At 34.7% G+C, this 22,521-nt stretch overlaps 3 protein-coding genes across 6 annotated transcripts in view; 1 reads left to right on the forward strand and 2 right to left on the reverse strand.

Annotated features, from left to right (window-relative positions):
• Positions 1-41: 41 nt before the first annotated feature.
• Positions 42-8,110, forward strand: LOC119635291 (aspartate aminotransferase, mitochondrial). The gene is made up of 4 exons (XM_038030035.1): positions 42-268; positions 4,931-5,087; positions 6,913-7,263; positions 7,334-8,110. Exons 1-4 carry the CDS (start codon positions 183-185, stop codon positions 8,027-8,029), a joined length of 1,290 nt encoding a protein of 429 aa, XP_037885963.1. The 5' UTR covers positions 42-182; the 3' UTR covers positions 8,030-8,110.
• Positions 8,111-8,153: 43 nt separating this feature from the next.
• LOC119635290 (uncharacterized protein KIAA2013 homolog) lies at positions 8,154-10,473 on the reverse strand. The gene is made up of 5 exons (XM_038030034.1): positions 10,184-10,473; positions 9,834-10,125; positions 8,680-9,774; positions 8,493-8,617; positions 8,154-8,435 (listed from the first exon to the last, which is right to left on the reverse strand). The coding sequence occupies exons 1-5, from the start codon at positions 10,344-10,346 to the stop codon at positions 8,248-8,250; spliced, it is 1,863 nt and encodes a 620-aa protein (XP_037885962.1). The 5' UTR covers positions 10,347-10,473; the 3' UTR covers positions 8,154-8,247.
• Positions 10,474-13,369: 2,896 nt separating this feature from the next.
• LOC119635536 (rap1 GTPase-activating protein 1) overlaps positions 13,370-22,521 on the reverse strand; it is a 61,045-nt gene continuing 51,893 nt past the window's right edge. For all 4 annotated transcript variants that reach the window (XM_038030374.1, XM_038030371.1, XM_038030372.1 and 1 more), the window contains 3 exons: positions 14,932-16,626; positions 13,836-14,339; positions 13,370-13,767 (listed from right to left, as the gene is read on the reverse strand). In XM_038030374.1, coding sequence (XP_037886302.1) covers positions 13,612-13,767; positions 13,836-14,339; positions 14,932-16,626 — 2,355 coding nt within the window. In that variant the 3' untranslated portion in view covers positions 13,370-13,611. The remainder of the gene's footprint in view (positions 13,768-13,835; positions 14,340-14,931; positions 16,627-22,521) is intronic.

The raw sequence follows: 22,521 nt of genomic DNA on the forward strand, positions 1-22,521 counted from the left end.
TTTTTATACAGAAGAAGAAGAAGAAGAAGAAAGTCATTGCTTAGTAGTCCACTAAATCAATTCTCTTTAGTATTGCTTTGGCCATTCAGTCGGCATTGAATTTTTAAAACTACTAAATATTTAAAACAAGAAAAGATAATACAAGCGCATTGAAACAGTCATAATACATATTCACGTTAAATATGGCTAATATTTGTGTGAAGACATTATTACCAGGAAATCGTTTTTTGGGAGCAACAAATAGCACGGTATATGGTAAACGTGGAAAGTAAGCGAAGCTATTCTATCTTTATCTGCAATAAAATTATCAAAAAACCACATGGCAGTTAATCACATTAAATTAAATAAATGATAAGCACTTTGTGTTACAAACATATACGCTTATACAGGCATATAAACAAATCGATTCATGAAAATCTTTTAATGAGATTTATGAATTACGAACTCGTTAACGCAAAACCAAGTATAGCTACCTGTTAGCAAGGTTCTGTAAAGCCAATCATTGTTTTTACTATTAGTAGCGCTAACATTAGTTAGGCTGCTTTGTGATAATTTTGTAAAATTTTTATTGCTTTCAAGTGTGTTGAAAGTAAATTCTCTCTCTTTTGAATAAAATACGAAGCATATTGAACAGTAAAAAGGGTTGTGCACCTCGTTAACAAATACATGGAAACTGAACTAAAATCTTATGCTTGCATTAGCTACACTTGACATGCTTTAATATTAGTCTTAATTATAAAGTATTTTTATCCGCACTACAGAAGAATTAGTGCATGCCAGATTTATCCCTCCGTTGAAAATTATGGTCATACATTCTTTGTCAATGTAAGACTGTTGATCTACGTCTTTCTATTTGATAAAGAAGAGCTGAAAGTAGAGAGGAAACTGAAATTTAGCATTTATATGGCATAAATCTATTCTTAGTTGACGCCACAGAAATGGCAAGATATATTTTTTTTTCGAAAAAAGCCGACGACAATTTATTTAAATCACCTATGACCATAATCCAGAACTGTTTGTTAATGAACAAAATTAGGCATCGAAAGGGAAAGAAAAATATTATGAATTTAATAATGAAGAAAGCAAAGCATATAGTATTTTACATATATTAAATTTGTATGGACAATTGCACCGATCGATTCAGAAGATAATTCTAAGCTTGTTTGTCCGTCTGATCTCTGGCCAATTTTGATGAAATTTGGTACCCTGACGTGTTGTGGCCCAAAGACGAACACCTTTGAAAATGATACGAAGTGCATCGTTTTTTTAGCCACATCCTACACCTTATTTTGCTAATTTGTTATACTAAAAAACATTGTAGTTTTTAGAATTTCGACACTAAAATCGCGTACTAATAGTATTCCGGCGTTTTAATTGTTCGGATCGGATGGAGCAAAATTTTAAACGCCTTGTCATATAATCTTTCCTACAAGAACGGATACTCGATATAATGAAAAGGCCTTATTCTCAATAGTTCTTGATGTCTCTCTATAATCATAATTTGATATAAAAATGAACCATACCGAATTCAGACAATCTAATTTTTTGGTCTCAAGCTTTTTAATGAAAAGATCAAGATCAAATTTTTAATATTTTGTGATGAAAGTTTTTCCTTAGTAAATGAACCAAAGAAAATTTGGATCTATTGTTTACACCGCGCTGTATATAGGCGACAAAGCCTAATTTGTGGTTTGTTATAACGGAAGCAACTGGAAAATAATAAAAGTTTAGACAAGCAATAGAACTTTCATGAAAATGAGGCGTTTACATAAGAGTAACGTATAAAATTTCGTGTATTACTAATTAGGCGAAGTGGCGTAGGGCATCTAATGGTCCCCCTTGTCCGACTTGGTTTTGTATGTATTTCTGCTATCTACGATGTACTGACATCGAGGCGTAGACTAGAGGGTTAGTCTCTAAATAGCGTTAAATCTACTTTAGAAAAGCCATAAAGAAGAATCGTAACGGTATTTTACACCGATAGCAAATATAGGTAAACCGATTGCCGACATATTCTACCATAGGGGATGTGTCGAATGTTTGAGTTGCACAGAAATTTGTATTAAGATCGTTATCAGCACAAATGAAGGAAGTGAATCAGTCAGTGTTAAAAAAATAACGAATTCACAGCTTTGATAGAAAGATCAAATGTGACATTAGGAAAAAACTGATACTTTCTTCTAATAGAGAGCACGAAACTTTTTCTGGTTACTGTCTTGAATTGATTGACACAAACGGACTAGTCATGTCAATTTTACCTCTCTCTCTCTCTCTCTCTCTCTCTCTCTCTCTCTCTCCGTTTATCGAAACCAAAAATTATGAGCTTAAGAATTTGACTACAAATTTTTCCCTCCAAGATCAGTCTTCTGATTCCCTTGCATTACTATATTCAACCCAATGTTCTCACTACCTAATGATGTTTATTAAATTTCGTCTGAAAAGTGCGTTTTTCCATTCGGCTTTATCTCTTCAATCGAGACAAGACGATGCCTTAGGAGAGGTTTTGCAACTTTCGCCAATAGGGAGCAATCAGGCGGAGATAATTAGTGTTTGCCAATGTACTAAAAATTGGCCATAAAAAAGAGAAAGATTTTTACAACAAAGTTGACGAAAAAATTTTGAAATTTATTTATCTATAGGCTTCGTATTTGGCACTAAATAAAGGCGAAGACGAGAGTTGCCTCACGAACAATATCGTGTTTTATACAATACCTTTTGAACAGTATTGTACCTATATATGCGCGATTGTTCATTACTAGAAAGAGCAAAAACATCATCGTTCGACTCGACCCAGCACAGGAGATGTGGGTTTACTAAAGGGGTGCTACATTCAGATTCCATATTTCTCGCGGGAGTCCACGATCGAATTTCTCTTCCCCGATTCAAAAAAATGTCTATTCATTCAATAAATAAATAACCTTTTTTACAATACAGTTCCATAAAGCAAATTACGCAACTATAGTATAAAACATCGCATATATAAAACATAAATTGAATCTTTATACTTGATAGCTCCGTTAAGTATTTGTATGAAGTTAAGCCAGATTCATTTCTAATTATTGAGAAATTCTTGTCCCCTTTTAATTTGAATTCTATCTAAAAATGTCAAAACTTTCTTTCTCCTTTCGAAAAGTACGACAATGGAATATTTATATACATTTATCAACAAAAATCAGCGAATCTTCAATTGCTCATTTAATGAAGAACAGAAGAAGAAGAAGACAATGAAAAAATAAATAGAAACACTATAGTGGGACATGATTCACTATTAAATACCCTACACGCCGTCGTTCAATACATAGTCGCTATTCATATAATGGCATTTTAAAATAAGAGTATATGGGGAGTGGTCGAAAAAATTGTCGAATTTAATCACTTTCGTCGTTCGTTCTCCCAAATTTCATCAAAATTTCTTAAAAGTTCTCATTAGTAGCTTGAACCCAACAAAAGAAGACAGACAGACGGACAGACAATCTTAGATCGATGCAAAAACAGATTCTGAACGGATATAATAAAAAGTGGATCTATCTCAGCTCCGTCCAAGTATTGCATATATCCGCACAAACTTAATATCACAAGCGGTGTAGGGTATGAAAAGAGATCGATTTCCCTCGCTTGCCCTACCGATGTATTGTTTTTGTTATGAAAAATATTTTGCAAGAAAAAAACATTGAAAATATTTACAAAGAAGTCAATATTTAGAAAGTAGAAAACAAAAAAATATTTTCTTTAAATAATTGTAAAAGTGCCTTCTCTTATTTATTTATTTGTTTTTTTTTTTTATGAATCTTTGTCAATATGTTGTTACAAAATTTGAAAAAACAAATTGTTTTATTAACAACAAACTTAACGCTTATCTTTCATAATTGTTCATTCGGCTTATTTTTATTGTTGTTAATTATTAAAAAAATATCAACTGGAAAAATCTAGTTAAGTATTATTGAAATGTAATGTTCGTACCCTACATCGCTTGTCGTACAGGATACATAAGGTTAGTGCGGAGATATGTAAAACGGATAAGGTTTTGAAATAGACCCAACCTTTCTGATAATCTGGTTTGATCCAAGCCTGTCTGTCCGTCTGTCCATCCGATGTCCGTCCACGTAAAATTTGTGTTCAAGCTACAGATCGCAATTTTTGACATATTTTGATGAAACTTGATACACTGATGTGCTTTGGCCCAAGGAGAAACGATATTGAACTTGTTTCGAATCAGTCCCTTTTTTCGATCACTCCCCATTTAACGCCCTATTCTGAAGAGTCTTTATATGAAAAAATTTCGAATTTTCAAAATTTCTCGGCAAAAGTGATTAAGTAGTAGTATTTCGGCATTTTAAATTAGTATAAAAACTTTGCACCGGCTTGGGCAATTTTTGAACCCCCCTAATTTTTAATGCCTTTTGATGAAAATAATATTGTAATGGTAATTTAACATAAAAAACTTAACAGTACCAAATCTGACCCATCCCGGCCTATGTTATTGATCCTACTCTGATAAGGATTTTCACGAAAATTGATCCCTTGTAGAGTAGAAAAGTTTACGTTTTAATATTCGGTGATGAAAATTGTTACATAGTAGTATTTACAAACTAAAAGGGATAAAATTTGGACCATCTACTCCTATTTTTGGGTCCTGTCCTATGTAAGGGTTAAACTTGTACTTCATTTAGATTGCATGTTGAGTCGCTGCTCCATAAACACGCCCTTGAGAAACCTGCGTTTATATATATAATAGATATAATTTTTGTGTTCTATAATAAAAATAAAAATTGTGTTAGATAATGTGATGTAGGGTATTTAATGCTCGGCTTTGCTCGACTATAATATTCTTACTTGTTTTTTGTAGTATTTTAAATTTAATGTATTCTAATATTTAATCTTAGTGAAGATTTTAATAATTTTTTTCCATCCATTATCTTGCAATTGGCAGAGCATGGTTTAATTCCGTAAAGATGGGTCCACCCGATGCCATTCTGGGTGTTACCGAAGCTTACAAACGTGATCCAAACCCTAACCGTATTAATTTAGGTGTCGGAGCCTATAGAGATGACAATGGTAGTCCATGGGTTTTACCCAGTGTGCGTTTGGTATGCATCAGTTTTATGAAATTTTTATGATTGATTGATTGATACTTTACACCATCAAAGGCATTACTTATGTTCAAAATTAGGAATCAGTAACTTCAGGTTTCATTATTTCAGTTCCGATTTTCGATATTTTTGAAGATCGTCTGAAATTTGATTTACGAATTTTTCTTTTGTGCGTTAAGGTGAATTCGAACAAATAATATTTTGAAGCGTTTTCTTTTAAGTCTTCTATTTTGAAAAATCTCTTTTTTGAAAGAACTATATAAACTAACTGATTTTATTTCTAATGGTTATACCATACACCATTTGTGGTGCAGGGTATATTAAGTTAGTGCGGACATATATAACACGCAGAAGAGCTTGAGCTAGACCCACCGTTTATATTCCACGTGCAGAATCATTTTCTGAATCGACGTAAGCCTGTCTATCCGTCTATCCGCCTGATGTAAAGTTGTGTTCAAGCTGCAGATCCCAATTTTTGAGATATGAAGTTTGGTACACTGACGTGCTTTGCTCTAAGTACGAACGCTATTGAAAATGGTTCGGGTCGGTCCACTTTTTCGACAACTTCCCATATAATAACCTATGCTGATATTTCGCTATATGAAAAGAAAAATGTAATTTTCAAAATTTCCCGACAATAGTGGCTAAGTAATAGCATTTCGGCATTCTAACTTGGTTGGAAAACTTTGAACCAGTTGGCGCAATTTTTTGAACTCGCTCTCATTTAACCGATCCTATGAAAACTGAATCGTTACATGGAGAAAAAAGTTTAATTTTTAATATTTAATGCGACTGTTGACGTGCATGGAAATACTTTTTCCTCATCAATCGAAATACAGTACAAGAAACTGTTCAAACAGTATTTCTCAGTAAGAAGTCAATTTCTTTCAAATCTTCATTTAAAAAGTAATTGCTGTAATTTCGCTAATACATTTACGTCATTCCTTTAAGGTTTTAATATAGATCTTTCTGTTAAACCCCTTTCTTACTTTTTCGGAGCTTTGAGAGCTCCTTCAGGGAAACCATGTTACAATCTTAGTACTTAAACTACGTGAATAAAGTTAAGTAAATAAGATTCGCGACCACCAAGTTAGTGTTCATGCGGGAAATCTGAAGTACAGTAAAGCTTTCTGCTGCTTTCTTGTGTCATAGTTATAGTGAGCGCTCAGACGGCAAAGGCATAACACTTACCGAGACACACTCACTAGGTTGCGGCTACTAATTTCTCCCTGTGCTACCCGAACAGGCGATGTCCAAAGAAATCTAACGCAGTTCGCACTCATTGTGTAGATTAAGTAAATTCAGACATTTTAAAAATACCCAATAAATAGGTGAGCGTATTTCAATGAATTATGAATAATGAATGGTAAGACGTCTGGGCTATAGTCTTACATGCTGTTGTTGGAATTGTGGCACAATAATCTCAAAAGTAGAACTGCGTAAAGTAAATTCGGTCTATTCCGAAGAGAGAAATTAGAAAACTAAATATTTGATACAGTTAGTGTGAGATTCGTTTCTCTAGAATGTGGACTTGATGGCTCGTTTGAAATGTAATATTAATCTCATATTGCTCCTTCGAATATATTTTTATGTGACACATTTCCCTGAATTTAAATATTTAAAAACACTTAAATGTTAATTGTATAAAAATTTATTAAAACTTGCCAATTTTTTTATGGTGGATAGGGAGGGGATTCATTAGAAAAGGTTATGGTCTTGTAGGTCACGTTATTAGTGTAAAGTATCAAATGATCATCTCTTCCTGATTTCTTTCCTTTCTCCGATTTTACTATTTTCATTCGCTTTTGCTATTGCTTTCAAGGCTGAAGAACGGGTAGTCTCCAAGAAATTGAATAAAGAATATGCAACCATTCTTGGTATTCCTGAATTCTATAATAAAGCAATTGAATTGGCTTTGGGGAAAAATTCTCAGGTATTGCAAGAAAAGCGTAACGCCACGGCTCAAGGTATTAGTGGTACGGGCAGTTTGCGTATTGGTTCAGCGTTTTTCAACAAATTTTGGGATGGAAATCGGGAAGTTTATGTACCCAATCCCACTTGGGGCAATCACATACCACTTTTCGAACACGCTGGCTTAACAATAAAAAAATATCGTTATTATGATCCCAGAACTTGTGGTCTCGATTTCAAAGGTTGTTTGGACGATATTAAAGTAAGATATAAATAAAATTTTAAATTTTTTTTTGAATTTATTTTTTACAAATCAATTTTTTTATTATTAGCAAATTCCAGAAAAATCGATAATAATCTTGCATGCTTGTGCTCACAATCCGACTGGCGTAGATCCTAATAAAGAGCAATGGTGTGAATTGTCCAAATTAATAAAAGAGAGAAATTTGTATCCATTTTTTGATATGGCCTATCAAGGATTCGCTTCTGGTGATATGGACCACGATGCTCAGGCTATCCGCATTTTTGAATCTGAAGGTCATACATACTGTTTAAGTCAAAGTTTCGCTAAAAACATGGGTCTATATGGAGAACGTGCTGGAGCTTTCACAGTAGCTTGTGCTGATAAGGATGAGGCCGATCGCGTAACATCGCAGCTTAAAATTCTTATACGTGCCTTATACTCAAATCCGCCCATTCATGGTGCTCGCATCGCTGGAGAAATTCTTAATGATCCCGAATTGTATGGCATTTGGTTGAAAGATGTGAAGCTTATGGCTGACCGGATCATAGGAGTGCGCAGTCAACTAAAGGAGAATTTAATAAAGAACGGCTCTACTCGCTCCTGGGAACACATTACAAATCAAATTGGTATGTTTTGTTACACTGGTATGAAGGCGGATCAAGTAGAGCGTCTTTCCAAAGAGTTTAGCATATATTTAACCAAAGATGGACGCATTTCAATGGCCGGTGTTACAAGTAAAAATGTGGAGTATCTAGCCAAAGCCATGCATGAAGTTACTAAATAAGCTTAGTTTAATAAAACTGGAACATTTAGAGTAATTTTAGCTAAAAGCGGTTAGGAAATAAAATATATTTACATAAACTAATTTTTTTACATTTATTATTTATACATAAATAAAAATTTTAGCAGAATTCGAAAGATAAGCCCATAAAAGCATATTTTAAATAAACGTAAGAAATACCTTTACAATTTTATGATTTATTGAAGGCATGAAACTTAAAATCATGGTTTGTTGTAGCGATATCTTAATTTATCGGTTGGTTCGCAATACTCCTTAATTATTAATTTACACAAGAATATATGGAATACTATAATTATTGCACACACCGACACCCAGAACAAAGTAGGCAAACCTCCCAACTGATGACCGTGTTTATGTAGCGCGATAACATGCTGTTCGTGGGCTGGAGCTGAAATACATTTTTGAATGAATAAAATATAAAAATTTATATGCTGCAGAGACAAACCTTCTCCCACCTCTTTTACATGCAGTGCTTTATGTAATTCAATAATATGTTGCTTGTCTTCCGTTATGTATAGTATAGCAGTCAATGGTTCAGTTAATTTTACGGGAAATTGACGACGACTTTGTCTGAAAATTAAAAAGAAATAATGAAAGAGAATATGATAAAATGTACAAGTTTATAAACTAACGTTAATAGCACTGGCTCATCCATGCAACCACCGTCGCAAGCAAAATAACTACGATCTGATCGATCTAAAGCTACATTTATAACAGCTTTGTTATCGTCAGTCACATTGATTGTGACATTAACATGTGTGTGATTGCCATAATTTAAGCGACGAAAATGAAAATCTCGATGCAAGTACTTCGGGTGTATATTGCATTCCAAATGTTGGTTGCTAAACCGAAAACTCCCGAAACTCAGAACCATAGCTTGTATAACGCCTGAAGAGCCGGCTCTTATCAAATTGTGGCAACCTTGCTTCTCCAACGTTAACATCCATGATGACACCAAGTTATTAAGTTCGGCCAGAGAGTCCATAGATAGCCACAGATTATCCGCTTGTAAGGTATGATAAGAATCATAACAACCCTCAGCATAGGTTAACGCTTTGTCTATATCCTGCTTGGACGGTGCCGCGACCGTAACGTATTCTTCAAATTCATAACTACGAGTTTGAGAGAGCACGGCATACATTGTAGCATTAATGCGATCGCCATTCAAAGTGTTTTCTGCTTTGGAGGTACTTATAGTGAATCCTGTAGCCCACAAATCAGACCACACGTTAATATGAGATTGTCGTAGCTTTTGTACTGCCGCACTAAATGAAACTTCTTTAGATTGCATCAGCTTTGCTATAGCTGTTATCGCTCTTTGCTCAGTTTCTTCCACGACAGCGCCAATTTGTTGTTTATCTTTGTTTATTGGTTTTGAGTAGTGCACGGCTATGGGTACATCTAACTTAACACTACCGCGCTTTTTCAATTGTATTGTTCGAGAAATTTTAGGTTTAATAACTGTCAGAACAATTACGTTCGATGTTTCTTCAGGCTTAGGTGCAATTGTACCAGTTTTGATTTCAAATTCATTAAAATTATTGTAATTTCCTATAGTTAAAGATCGCGATGATACACTTGCAAAATTAATACGAGGTAAAATCAATTCCACTTCTTCTATGTTATTACGAGTATTAGTGAACCTTAGCTCCTGCATAAGTATACTAGGCAATGTACGATGAGCGTAATAAGAATACGAAACGAAAATATTGGCGAAGCACTGAAAACTTTAAAAGAAAGCAAGTATTAACGAAATATGACATCAGAGATATTAGTATTCACTCACCGCCAAACAATGCCGGTAAGATATTCTACAACGGTTGCCTCCCGGCCTGTTTCTGTAGTTTGCAAAACTGATATTATTGGGAAAAATTGTGTAGGCAACTGCATGGCACGCCCGTACTTGATGTTCACGGAAGCGTCATGTACAATTTCTAAGCCTATATAACCATTTCCTATGTATGGTAGAATATTGCGTTCACCGGTTAAAACCGGCACATGTCGTATGTTGGCATCAAATTCAAAGTTTTGCAAAAAAAATGGAGTTAAACGATCATCCATGCATTGCATTAACGGATCTGATGTATAAATAATATGTTCCTTATTGAGAGTACTGGGACTAAAGATTTTGCATACCTTTCTTCTCCGTTGTTTTCATGAAAAGATACCGAAACACTGGCGGCAATAGATAGAAGAAAACACAAGTGCCTAACAGTAAAGCAAACAGCCTTCTGTAGGACACAAATAATTTGCGTATTACTTCTACAGTGTCGAATTTATTTTTTGCAAAACGTAACATATTACTAATGACCACTTTCTTGCTTTATTTAGTTTATACCGCTATTTTAAATGCCTTATCATAACTTCATCGTTCCGCACTTTTAGAAAATCAAAACATTTTTCATTCACGGATATTAGTTAAACACATGTTTCTGCGACGTTTACCGTGACTCGTTTTACAAAACATGTGTTAGCTAATGAACACAGATGATCAGCTGATTCACCTGATATAGTACAAAGTTTTCAGGGCTCGAATTTTTAAATTTATTTTTCGCGTTTATTAAGCATTTGAATATTTTTTGCGATCTATGCTTTTATTACAAACTCGTTTCTCGACTATCGTGCATACGGCCACTTTTGTTAGATGATCAAACTTCGTTTTACATATTTGTTTATTACGTGAAAAATGTTCCTTTCCAATTTCGGGATGGCATCAAACTAAGAAAAACTTTAGTTTGCACATACGAGAATTAAATAAGCACAAAGGTAGCTAGGCTGAGGCACTAAACAATTTTTTATCTCTTGCAGTTAGTGGAACAAGAATCCGTATCCAAAAATTCAGTGGTTCGTTTTTTTGTGGCTTGAAATATTAGTTTATAGGCAGTCGCTTTCTTGAAGTGTGCTTCAGTTCGACTTTCTTGCGTCTTCCCTATCGAAACTGGTTTGAAATTCAACATATGATAACAGCTACAGTGTTGTATATTCGCTTTTGTCAGAAATGTGCTCTACCCATAGAGAGAGAGACTTCTATGTAGTCCTCAATCTTTAAATGTAATGCTTCGTTGCATGATAAATGCGGCCAATGTTTCTACAATGTTATTTATACTCCCTTCCTATAGGCTATTACCAGTTGAAAAGGTCTTTTTACTAACTCAATAGATAATAACACATCATTAATTAAGTTTGAAGACGTAAGTGCTATGTTATCTAAAGACAACAAAACAAAATTCATAAAAACACAGAAAGATATCAAACAGTTGGAAACTTGTTTGCGAGATTGCGGGCAAAACATTTTAGTCTTGAAAAGGGTGAAATTCCCTAATCCAGGAAGTGATCTTTAACATGTTCTGGGAACACTTACCGTTTGCTGCGTGTTCTTCAAACCTGACATATTCAGATTAGCATTGGTTCAGATCGATGTAGTGGTATTTAGCATATCAACAGCTTTCAAATGCTGAAGGTGTGCGAAAATGTGTCGCTAACGAGTCACGAGTTTCCACCGTACAGGCATTCATAAGCGACCCGAAGTGAGGCAAAAGGCGACAAATAATGATGATGACCATTGCGATTATTAAGTTTAAATAAATGGGCAGAGTTCATTAGTACACTTAATATATTCTTACAATCATAGATTTCCAGATTTCCAGTTTGACTTCTTCCTATGACTTTATGATAAACCCATTAAGGAATATTTTTCGCGTTATTTTTGATTTCTCACTACTTAAATTGCATAATAGATCTTGTATCTGTCGATATTCAACTAACACGGAGAAGAACGTTATTTAAACATGCGTTGCCCGCACATAGACTCACCAAAGATGATCCATAAAAGTATATTGTTTCAATTAGTTCGCACTTTAGATATTTCTGTACGTTGCGCTTCTGCGCAACAGTCATAGCGACAGATTGCCGAGTAAATGATAAGACCTTCCCAATGTTGGAAACTTTTTAAAGATATCTAGAGAACTTAACGTCAGTGAAATATTTGACCTTATCAAAGCAACTAGACAAACCGCCCAGTCTACTTAAAAAAAAAAAAAAAACATAGTTGATAGTCTTGCTTGCTAGCGCTTATTCTACTCTTTAATCGTGGAATTTATTTCTTTAATCTAAATAATTTATAATAATAATAATAATAATGGTATTAATGTATTGAAAATGTATTTATTGAAAGAATAAAAAGTAAGCAACTGGCGGTTATCAGTACAATTTTCGGTCGAAGCTATCTTTTCTCTTGTTAAATAAAAAATTAGATAAACATCCGGGATTTGATAAACTTTCGTAGCTCTTTCTCAAGCAATTTCGATTTTACAGTGAAAAACTGCAGAGGTCGATTTTCGCAATTTACAAAATTTAGAAAATTTTAACAATGTTTAATAACAAATGTTATTTTAATCTTTTAAAACTAAAGAATTGTTCTTTTGATTCTCTCTTACTCCCTCTCTTTCTTATATATCATCATGTGTTTATATAGAAGACTGCATATTTAAGTAAAAAAAAAAAGGAAATAGAAAATTTATTTCAAACATTTTTATATAAATATATTATTGTATTTCTACTAAGTACTTGTAAGTATAAAATATATGTAAAAAATGGAAAATAAATGTTAAATACAAACACAACTTATGTACACTTCTAAATAAATGAATACATATTTTTTTATATATTTTAATATACACACGTGTGCATGTGTACATTATGTATATGAAAAAGGTAATGATTTCTGATATTGTGTATTATCAATGCTCAATGATCAATGATCAATGATCATCGAAAACATTAAACAAATTTACGAGTATTCTCTATGTTTACATTCGGATAAAATGCTTAAATCGCTTTTCTGCAGATTAATGTAAGAGTTGTGATGTGTAGATAGTTTGCAAATAAAACAAAAATTAGCATAAAAGCGAAATTTAAACAGTTTGTAGTTGGTTATGTTGCCCCACATTGTCTCGTAGGCGATAACTTTCTCCTTTTCGTTTAAGAAAACATTCACGTTTACTTTCGAAAAGAAGATGTTCATTTCTTAAAGTTCTGTGAATGTGCTTATTATGATTTCGTTGTTTGTTAAACTATGTTGAATATAGAATATCTTACTCTAAAGCTACTGGGAAGTTGGTTTTTATTATTATTATTATTATTATTATTTATTAATAATACCGCGAATTCATATATAATTAACCCATTACTTTCTATGTCATTGCTATTCATTCATTCTTTGTGGTTTTTTCTTCTTCTTCTTCTTCTTCTGTTTTTTTTTGATTCTATAATAAATTCCAAAAAATTTTCTATATTATTTAGTTTTAAATATTAAAAAAAAATCTTAATAATATATTTGGTGTAAATATTTGTGTTACGTTTATGTGTGTGTATGTGTGTAAAAGAAAAAAATGCTTCTCCGGGGTAGCAAAACTCAGTTAATTGCTATTACAGTTTAGTGTGATTATTTTTCATACGATCGTTTGTGTTACTGATTTTCATCTCGACAGTGTTATACACGGCACAAATGGTTTTTAAGATTTGCTTGGCAAATATTAGCAAAATAACGGCAGGGTGAAGCTCAATTAAATGGGTGAGATAGAGAGGGGTGCGGCAGTTAAATCCGGCAAATATTCTTTGAGAAGATCTCTTAAACGTAAAATTTCCTTTCCGGCTGCGGCCAAATCTCCTTGCAGCGAAAGTTCCCGTTCCCGTAAACGTTTAATGTCACGTTGACAGGTCTGCGAAAGAAAAGGTGGCCTTTAAGTTAAATATTTAAAAATATATATTGATTGTGTTCGTTACTGACCACATTTTGCCTTAATAAGTCTAGCTTATCGCACTTTAATCGGGTGACTTCCTGACGTAAGTTTTCAATTATTACCACTGTCTCGTTGCTGGGCGACGAACACATTGCTTGCGAGCCGTCCATACACATTGAGCAAGCTTTAATTGTAGCTTCAGCAGATGACATTGATTCTAGACCGGTATCACTATCAATATAAGTAGCACCGCTATCCAGATGAGCTATTATGGGATCCAAATCTATACTATTCAGGCTTGAATCGTCACTAGCCTCTGACATTCCTGCGGCCACACCCTGAGTCGATGACGACATAGCCCCGTTGCCTGAACTATTTCCATTTTGCAGATCTTTACATTGAGTTCCTTGGGAACTGCTATGGCTGCTACTGTTAACTGTATTGTTGCTGGTCAAAGGTTCGCGTGATGTAATATCTGGCGATGATGAAGTGGAATCATTTGATGATGTCTTCGATTTCGAAGAAGACTTTGAAACATTGCGACTGCAAGTCTATACGAAAATAAGAGGTTAATTAAAACTGATGGAAATTTTGTAGGATCAACAATTACTACAATAAATGGATTGAGATAAATCGGCCCAAATTCTTTAGTCGTCTAAGATATTTTCTGCAGGGTGTTAAAACGGTGCAAATTTGAAAGTTATGCTGTGTACACTTTCGGACAGGACTTTTACATGAATAAATATTTATAGCGGTTTTCGATCAATATATGTTATGTATATTTAAAGCATAGGCTGGCGACGAATTGTCATTACTGATGCTGTTCTGAGCGTATGACGCTTATTTGCGAACTTGATTGTAGTAGTCTACCAAGAAAATAAACTGGCAGTATTCCGTTTGAATTTTTTGCACCAACGCCACACATACGGACAGACGGACGTATATGGCTAAGTTCATCCAAATGTTAGATTGATTAAGAAAACTTATTCTTTATGAGTAGCATATATAAATGAAGAAACTCCGTCTCCATTCTCTCTCACTCTCTCTCCCTCTTCTGGGTAGTAGGTGAATGAACAAACTTGGAACACTTTCTCTTTTTTATATATATAAAAATAGTTAGAAAATTTGAACAGAGAAACTTACATTCGTATTAGGCGTCTCGCATAGGCTATTATCTTTCTTCGAAAACGTCGTTGCAGAGCTCACTTTTGTCGATACATTAAATTTCTCGACAGTACTTAAATTACTAGTGTCCACACTTTGGGAGCGAACGCGAGAAATTAAAGCCTTTTTTACCGTGTCTATAAAGCGCGTTCCGGCATTAGTGCTGTCCGACTTGGGAGTTTCGGGTGTAGGACTGGCAGGCGTATGTCCCGAGAGATCGGCCCCTAAGAATTCTCGTGTCTTTTCTTTCAATTCATCCACAAGATTTTGCAGCAAAGAAGTTCGAGTACGCTGCTCTAGCTTTGCAAATTTGTCCGCTTTATAGCAAGCATTCTCTGCGTTTATAAGCTTAGTGAGTATAAATTCCTTAAACTCTTGGCCTTTACGGAAAACAGCCGGATTAGGCAGAGTGGGCCCAAAGAATGGCACATCATCTCTAGCAGTTACGCTCACTTTGTAGCGTGTATTCGACGTGTTCGGTTCTAGCGGTTGAATTGCTATGAACGCATGTAAGAAATGGCTAGCGATCATGTCTGGCGAAAAAGGCGTATTCGATTCTTGAAATACGATCGCGACAATATCGTTGCCAATGTGCCGTTTACGTTGCAATTGTTGAGGATCCCCTTCAGTGTACGGCAGCAGAGTGGAAACATGGAACATAATCTCGCGTTCTTTGAATACTTCATAAATCGCCATATCACCGGTATGGCCATTCTGTATGTCTAAGCCACCACGATAACCCTTGTGATCCTTAAGTTTAATACGTCGACCCAACACGTCGAGAAACTCTTCAAAGGCTGGAGAGGAATTATTATTGCTAAATAGTTCTTCTTCGGTCGTCTGACCGAATCTTTGGTAAAGCACGCCAAATTTAAAATTGGAAACAAGCACATGTTCGTCGTAAACTCCGATCAGTGATGAGGCTCTTGGACAAACTACAGGCATGAAATGGTCTACGTTGATTTGATCATTTAACAAGCGTACGATTTTAGTGGGATTAGGACAGGCACCCAAACACGAGAAGGGAATAAGTTCATGCATTGTGCCTGTCTTTATGCGCAATAAAATACGTATGTGCTCCTGATTCGCTACATTTTCTGTCTTAATAGAGATCAGTACAGGACCCAATTGCTCATCGTGGCCTACCAAATTGGAGTGCTCTCGTGCAGCATAAAATCGTCGATAACATTTCGCTGTGTCGTCGGTTTCGAATTTAGCCATCCACGTTGTTTGCGGAAGCATAGGATTACCGCGAGCGTCGTAAGTGCATTCATGCTCAGTCCCATCGACCCAATAACCACCGTTACTCGGCAAAACGATCATGGGGAAAGGTGAATTTTTCGCCAAAACTTCTTCCAACAAACGTTGCGACGGAGGTATTGTGGACACATTTGATGAGTGCGATGATACTGATGTTTGCGACTGATAATGATGGCCATTCGAAAGCAGTTGTCCTCCCGATATAATACCACTTAATTGAGGAGAAGCGGGTGTACTGTTCGATGTTGTCGACATTGAATGCCTCAGCGTATTTCGGCAGTCTGAGTGCTGTAAACTATTATGATGGGTTGTTGTATGCGACGAAAGTGTTGCATTGTTAACGGCATCGTGCGACAAGTGCGGATGATGATGATTCGAAACCCATTCGCCGCCATTTGAATTACGTTGATGATGCTTTAAAGAAAGGAAAAAAGAAAAAGTTTTCATTTATTTTTTTTTCTAATTATAAAAAAGTATGTGCGCGCATATCGCACGTCGCGATGTCCATTAGAAAGAATGAATTGTATGTTTTCAGTTTAAATTTAGGATAGTTTTTCATATGTTAAATAATTTCTTTGCAATTTAACTCTATTATATAGTACATTGCTCTAATTATATACATATATATATACATATATATATATATATAGCAAGACAAAATACATCGTTAACTTCCTTCCTTTCTGTATGTATTTCATGCGAACATGAGAACTTCTTTTCTTCTTTTTTTTTTTTTTTTTTTCTTCACTGTAAGACAAAAACGGTTTTAACTATAATTAACTTTACCCTTCAACCAAAGAGAATGATTATATCTAAAAAAGAATAAATCATATGCCTGCGTTTGTGTTTGTGTGTTTATGTGTGTGTTTGTGCACATACATACAATCACAAACTGTCGTTTATGAATTACAACATACATCGACTATCTTAAAAATCATTTCCATTGTTAAAGTTTACAATTACGTGACGTCTATAAGTTCTTGTTGTTCATTTGCTATTTGAGCTTCTTGTGTTGTCATTTTATAACTTGAACGAACCACCTCTTTACGCTTGGCTAACTAGGGAGATCGCCCGAACAAGCAAAAGACACCAAAAATATTATTGCGATGAATGTATGACGTGTCTGGCGGATCACGGCCATGACTGCTTTTGATTTTATATCAACATATTACACTAACAATTGCGAGCTAGTTTCCTAATATCACTCACTTGCCCATCGTTAAACGTAATATCATTATATGTACCTATCTACCTGTGTAACTTGCAGCACTTGCTTGCTTAGCATAGTATGTTTGTGGATTTAAATAAAATTTATTCTTTTGTTATTCTAATATACATAAGTACACAACACAACGAGATACGTGTACGTGAGAGTGTAAAGTGATGAGAAGATTTAGTTTACATAAATTGAGTTTTTCCTTTTTGCTTTGCAACTCTACGAACTGTGACGACAAGTTTTATGAAATCCCGTCCCGTCGGCTACTCGGCATTTAGACAAGTCATATGACTATAGGATGCTATATGCTTGGTGCTTGCTTTACTTCTTCGAGTCTTCGAAACTCTTAATTCTTGATTGCGAATAGGAGAATCAAAAATTCCACGCAAAGTATCGGATAACATAAGGGCTCGGTCCCCGTCAGCGTGCATAATTTCTGCTTACCAAGACTGAATAGCTTGATTAAAACAATCATTTTCATTTATTTCTTTCTATTTTATAGATTATCGTTTATTTGCTTTTAATTATTCACTAGCAGCCATAAAAGCAATAATTCTTGAATTTGATGGCTATTGGTTAGCCGCAGACAGGTCACCAATAAATTTGAAATATCCTAAACGTTAACTTTGCGTAATTTGAACGTGAGTAAAAGCTAGGGATTCCTCCATCACTCATAGCTCAGGCGAAATTGGTTTTCTTAAAAGTTAATTATTTTATTCAAACTTAAATGATTAAATGACGCTATCGATAAAAATACAATACGATTGCTCACTACGTGCAAGTTGTATAAATATTAATACAACAACAAAGCGATAGAAGCGATGATTATTAATTTGTGGTCTCTTAGATTTCTACTTAGCTATTGTAAAAACTGCGACCTAGTTACCTCAGCCATTGCTTGAAATATAAAATATATGAGTAACGATCGATGCAAACCGCAAATTTAGTAGGTCTACCGCTCGCTTAGCATTCAATTAGTCAAGCGAAAATTTTGGGGCGTTTTTCTCAACATGTCGCTTCAGCGTTGCGTAACTTTCGTAACGCTAATTTTATCACATCACACTATACTGAATGTAAAAGTTGACAGTCCTCCGATAATTGAAGGCAACAAGCGATTGTGTTTTAAAGATGAGCCGAAATTTTGAAAAAAATTCACTTTGCCAGTTTGCGAAAATATTGATTGCGTTTATGGCGGCAATGCTTTATGAAAATCGATAGAAACACCAATCGATACTTCAATCTTAAAGAACGAAGGCGAAGAGATGCTCAACAGTCGTTGATGAATTCGTCGGGGAATTTCTTCATAAAATTGAGGAAGACCGGGACATGTCTTCATATGAAATTATTGGGGAACAAAATATTGACTAAAACACCGGTCTGCAACATTTGTCCGAACAATTCTGGATACAAGAAGCAACTCAATTTTTTAGTAGAATATTGAAATACGTAATGAACCAGATTCGTTGTCTGCGAGTCGCGCCTGATACGAAAAGGATTCAAGTAATTTTTTAAGGTGATTAAAATCGGCTATGACAAGCTGATTGCATACGAATATAGGATGCGAAAAAATCCTGTTCCCAGAAGGACGACAATGCTCAAATGGCGCCAACGCCCAATTTAAGGCCAGGCAAAACAATGGTTTGATGGGATTCGAATGGAATCGTACAACGAATTGTGCGAATATAAACATATGTATGCGCTTGGCGTTAATCATTACGCAAGTCTAGCTTCTTCGGCAGAAAACTATTTGGCCGCATACCATATAACTGCTGTTCCACAAACTGAATAAGTTAAGTAGATATTGCACGGTACTATCATTCTACAAATGTAAATGGATTACGTTAGAAATCTCTGGCTTGCCGACTAAATTCATCGGACCTCTAGTCAATTGACAATTATCTTGTTAAACATCTCGACTACTTCGTAGAAAGGAAAAACTTTAATAATCAAAAGATAAAAGCTTTGTAAATACATCCAAAAAGGATTTTTTGATTTCAGGATCTTTGAATTCTATATTAATGTATTTTAACATGTACATGATGTAAATCCAGATATCGCTACAAGTCGAGTACAACTTCTTTATGAGACTCCTATATAACCAAATCGCACTATCCAAAGCGTATTCTTCCACAGCTCGAATCTATGTATTGTGGCAACTTGGATTCGCATCTCTATTCAATTTAAATATTCTCCTATTGTTTTCTTTCTCTCTCTCTCTCGCTCCGTCTCTCTATCTCTCTCTTCTTCGTCTTCTTCTTCTTCTTCCTTTTCTATTCAGCAAACCAACAACCGAAAATTCGCTGAGATGTGCAAAAAAAAAAAAAGGCCCAATGTGAGCATAGAGTTCTTTGTTTGAGCCTTAGTAAGATTAGAGTTACTTTTGGTATATAAATATTCTTATTTATTTATTTTATTATTTCTTTGTATTTCGTAATTAAAACTATATTTGATTAATGTGTTTTTAATTTTGCGTGTGTTATACGTCCGCCACGTTATCTTTTCCAACAAAATGTTCTTGGTTTGATGTAAAAAAAAAACGAAAAAAAAGAAAAACTAAACAATTCATAGGTAGTATATAGGCATAGGAGGTCAGATTCGACAATGGTGTCCATCAAACAAACAGCAATAGATAAGGAATAGGTGTTAATCTATTCATTAGCATTATTTCGATTACGGAATTCTCTTTCTCCTTAATTCTGATATCGTTTCTTTGTTCTCAATTGTCCAATTATTTGATGAATTAATTGAATTTTCTTAATAAAATGCATTCTCGAGGCCAATGACCCGTTACGCATCTGCAAGGAGAAATTTCTTGACTAGTATGATTTTCAATATAAACATAAAATCGAAGAATCGCAATTACAAGTTATGAAAACGGTAACCATTAAATTCTATCAATAAAAAGAAAATAAATGTTACGTCACGAAGAAAAATATAATCGAACGGTAACTGCTTTGTGCGTGAATATTATTATAATAAGATGCATAGGCTGGCAGGCGGGCAGGCAGGCAGGCAGGCAGGCATGCATTGACACAAATACTCTCTGCACTCTGCGGAGAACAAGTTTATTGTTGCGATGAGCGGAGCTTAAGATATGCGGCAATACTTTCAAAAGTTACATTAGCATTTATTTTAATATAAACTTGATTAGTTATGACCATTGCCGTTTCAATTTTTAACAAATCAATTTGATTTAAAAATTTTTTGATAACTTACTTTGCATGTAATTAATGATAAATGATAAAATTACCAAAAAACCTTCATCTATACAAATGTTATGAGTCATTGCATTTCATAACTCTAGCTTTTTGAAGGAAAAAAAAAAAAAAAGACATTCCACCAATAAGACAAAAACAGAAATTACATATACTTAATACACGAATATGGTTTGCTAGTTGCATTACATATACATATACATGCATGCACTTTCTGTCAGTCATGATAATTTTACTTTCAAACTTTTCATACCAAAGTTGTTCGCATAAGCAAGAGCATACACAATTCGGCATATATAAAAAGCTGCGATTTCATATACAAACTACAAACAACAATACAGTGTCATTTATTTGCACTGCATGGCCAGTTAAAGCTATTATCGACACGATTCGTTTCATCAATTTTTTAACTGCTAATCACTTTTCGCATCTGTCTGGACGTCTTGAGAAATTCATTTCAAAGCAGCTGTTTCCTTGATTTCTTATTCGGTTTCAAAATTGTAATACACTTTTTTTCTTTTCTTTTTTTATGCTTTACTGCAAGTTATAGTTGACCGAAAAGCAGGTAATTATTCGCATTGAATTTCAAAAGGTTACGATAAATATGATTTTTATTCCATATGTTATATCGACATCCGCTATAGCTTATAAATTATTCAAAGTAATATTTATGAATTCTCATTACACCCTACGTCGCGACATATTAGAAAGAGTTGCGGGGGACGCGGGGAGAAGATGAGTATTTTTTGCAAGACTACTGGATTAGATGTAATATTGATCGATTCGGGATCACTTTCTGAACCGATCCAAGCTTGTCTGTCTGTCTGCTCATGTATTTTTATGTTCAACTTACAAGTCGTAATTTTAGAGGTATTTCAATGAAATTTGTCACGCCAACCGGTTCGGATTGCATCACTTTTTCGACTACTTCTCATACAATACTTTTTACTTATTAGGAAATGTCATTATGCGAATGTTTGCATTAAGCGAGGTGGTGTAGAGTATCGAATGGCGGATCGTGTCCCATTTTTACTTGTCTTTACTTGTTCTGGTCCCCTCTCCTTGTATCTGCTAAAGGAATGCTCGTCTGCGTATCACATCAAATTTTGAGCGTTAATTAGGACAGCAGGTCACAAGGTGGGGTGCCTTACGAAATATTGAGAATTTTACGCTGATCGTTCATTTATTCGATGGGCAAGAGAGTTATTTAGTTGAATTTTTTGTACAAATCTCGGTGCACTGTAGTCTAAAGGAACAAAGACTGAATTTTCTTTGGTGATAGTAATGTCGGGCACTACGAATGATTGCCGTCAAGACGAACTGTTAATAATATATGCTTTGCGCACATTATGGGTTGTTTGCGTGATATTACTTGCTTTCAATTTTTTTGCTTTCTTGCTTCTTGCTTCACAGTAACGCATCTTCTCACAATGCATTGCTTCCTCGAGACTTCTCCGGCATATATACAAGTCACATTGTTCCGCAGCCGCCCTATTCGCCTGATTTACATTTTGCCTGAGTTCCGGCCATTCTCGGATATTCATAAACCTATTTCGACTTGATTGTAAGGATAAAGTCCAATCGAAATTTTCACTCTTTAGATGAAGGCAACAAACAAGCGCATTTTATTAACTACACAAGATGATGATGTAAAGTTTGGCACACATATCGGTTCCAATCCTGAATCTAAGAGGAAACATACAAAAAAAAAAAGAAAAAAAACAAGAAAATTATATTCGGTTGTGACCGAATCTTTTATGCCCATCAACTTTATCATAAAAAAACGAAAAAGGTACGGTTTCCTACTCCATAACATTGGATGAGCATTCCATTTGTGTAAAATACATGTGAAAACGCATATGCCTCCCTTGTAGTTTA

Source organism: Glossina fuscipes, unplaced genomic scaffold (assembly GCF_014805625.2).
Source record: "Glossina fuscipes isolate IAEA_lab_2018 unplaced genomic scaffold, Yale_Gfus_2 26, whole genome shotgun sequence".
Lineage (NCBI taxonomy): Eukaryota > Metazoa > Arthropoda > Insecta > Diptera > Glossinidae > Glossina > Glossina fuscipes.

What these genes read in the sequence shown, in the direction of transcription:
- LOC119635291 (XM_038030035.1), top strand. Translation starts at nt 183, where the DNA reads ATGGCTAATATTTGTGTGAAGACATTATTACCAGGAAATCGTTTTTTG. An exon ending in GTATATGGTAAACGTGGAAA is followed by an intron (nt 269 to 4,930) that starts GTAAGCGAAGCT and finishes TGCAATTGGCAG; the next exon opens with AGCATGGTTTAATTCCGTAA. An exon ending in TTTTACCCAGTGTGCGTTTG is followed by an intron (nt 5,088 to 6,912) that starts GTATGCATCAGT and finishes ATTGCTTTCAAG; the next exon opens with GCTGAAGAACGGGTAGTCTC.
- LOC119635290 (XM_038030034.1), bottom strand. Translation starts at nt 10,346, where the DNA reads ATGTTACGTTTTGCAAAAAATAAATTCGACACTGTAGAAGTAATACGC. An exon ending in GAAAACAACGGAGAAGAAAG is followed by an intron (nt 10,126 to 10,183) that starts GTATGCAAAATC and finishes TTTATACATCAG; the next exon opens with ATCCGTTAATGCAATGCATG. An exon ending in CTTACCGGCATTGTTTGGCG is followed by an intron (nt 9,775 to 9,833) that starts GTGAGTGAATAC and finishes TTTCTTTTAAAG; the next exon opens with TTTTCAGTGCTTCGCCAATA.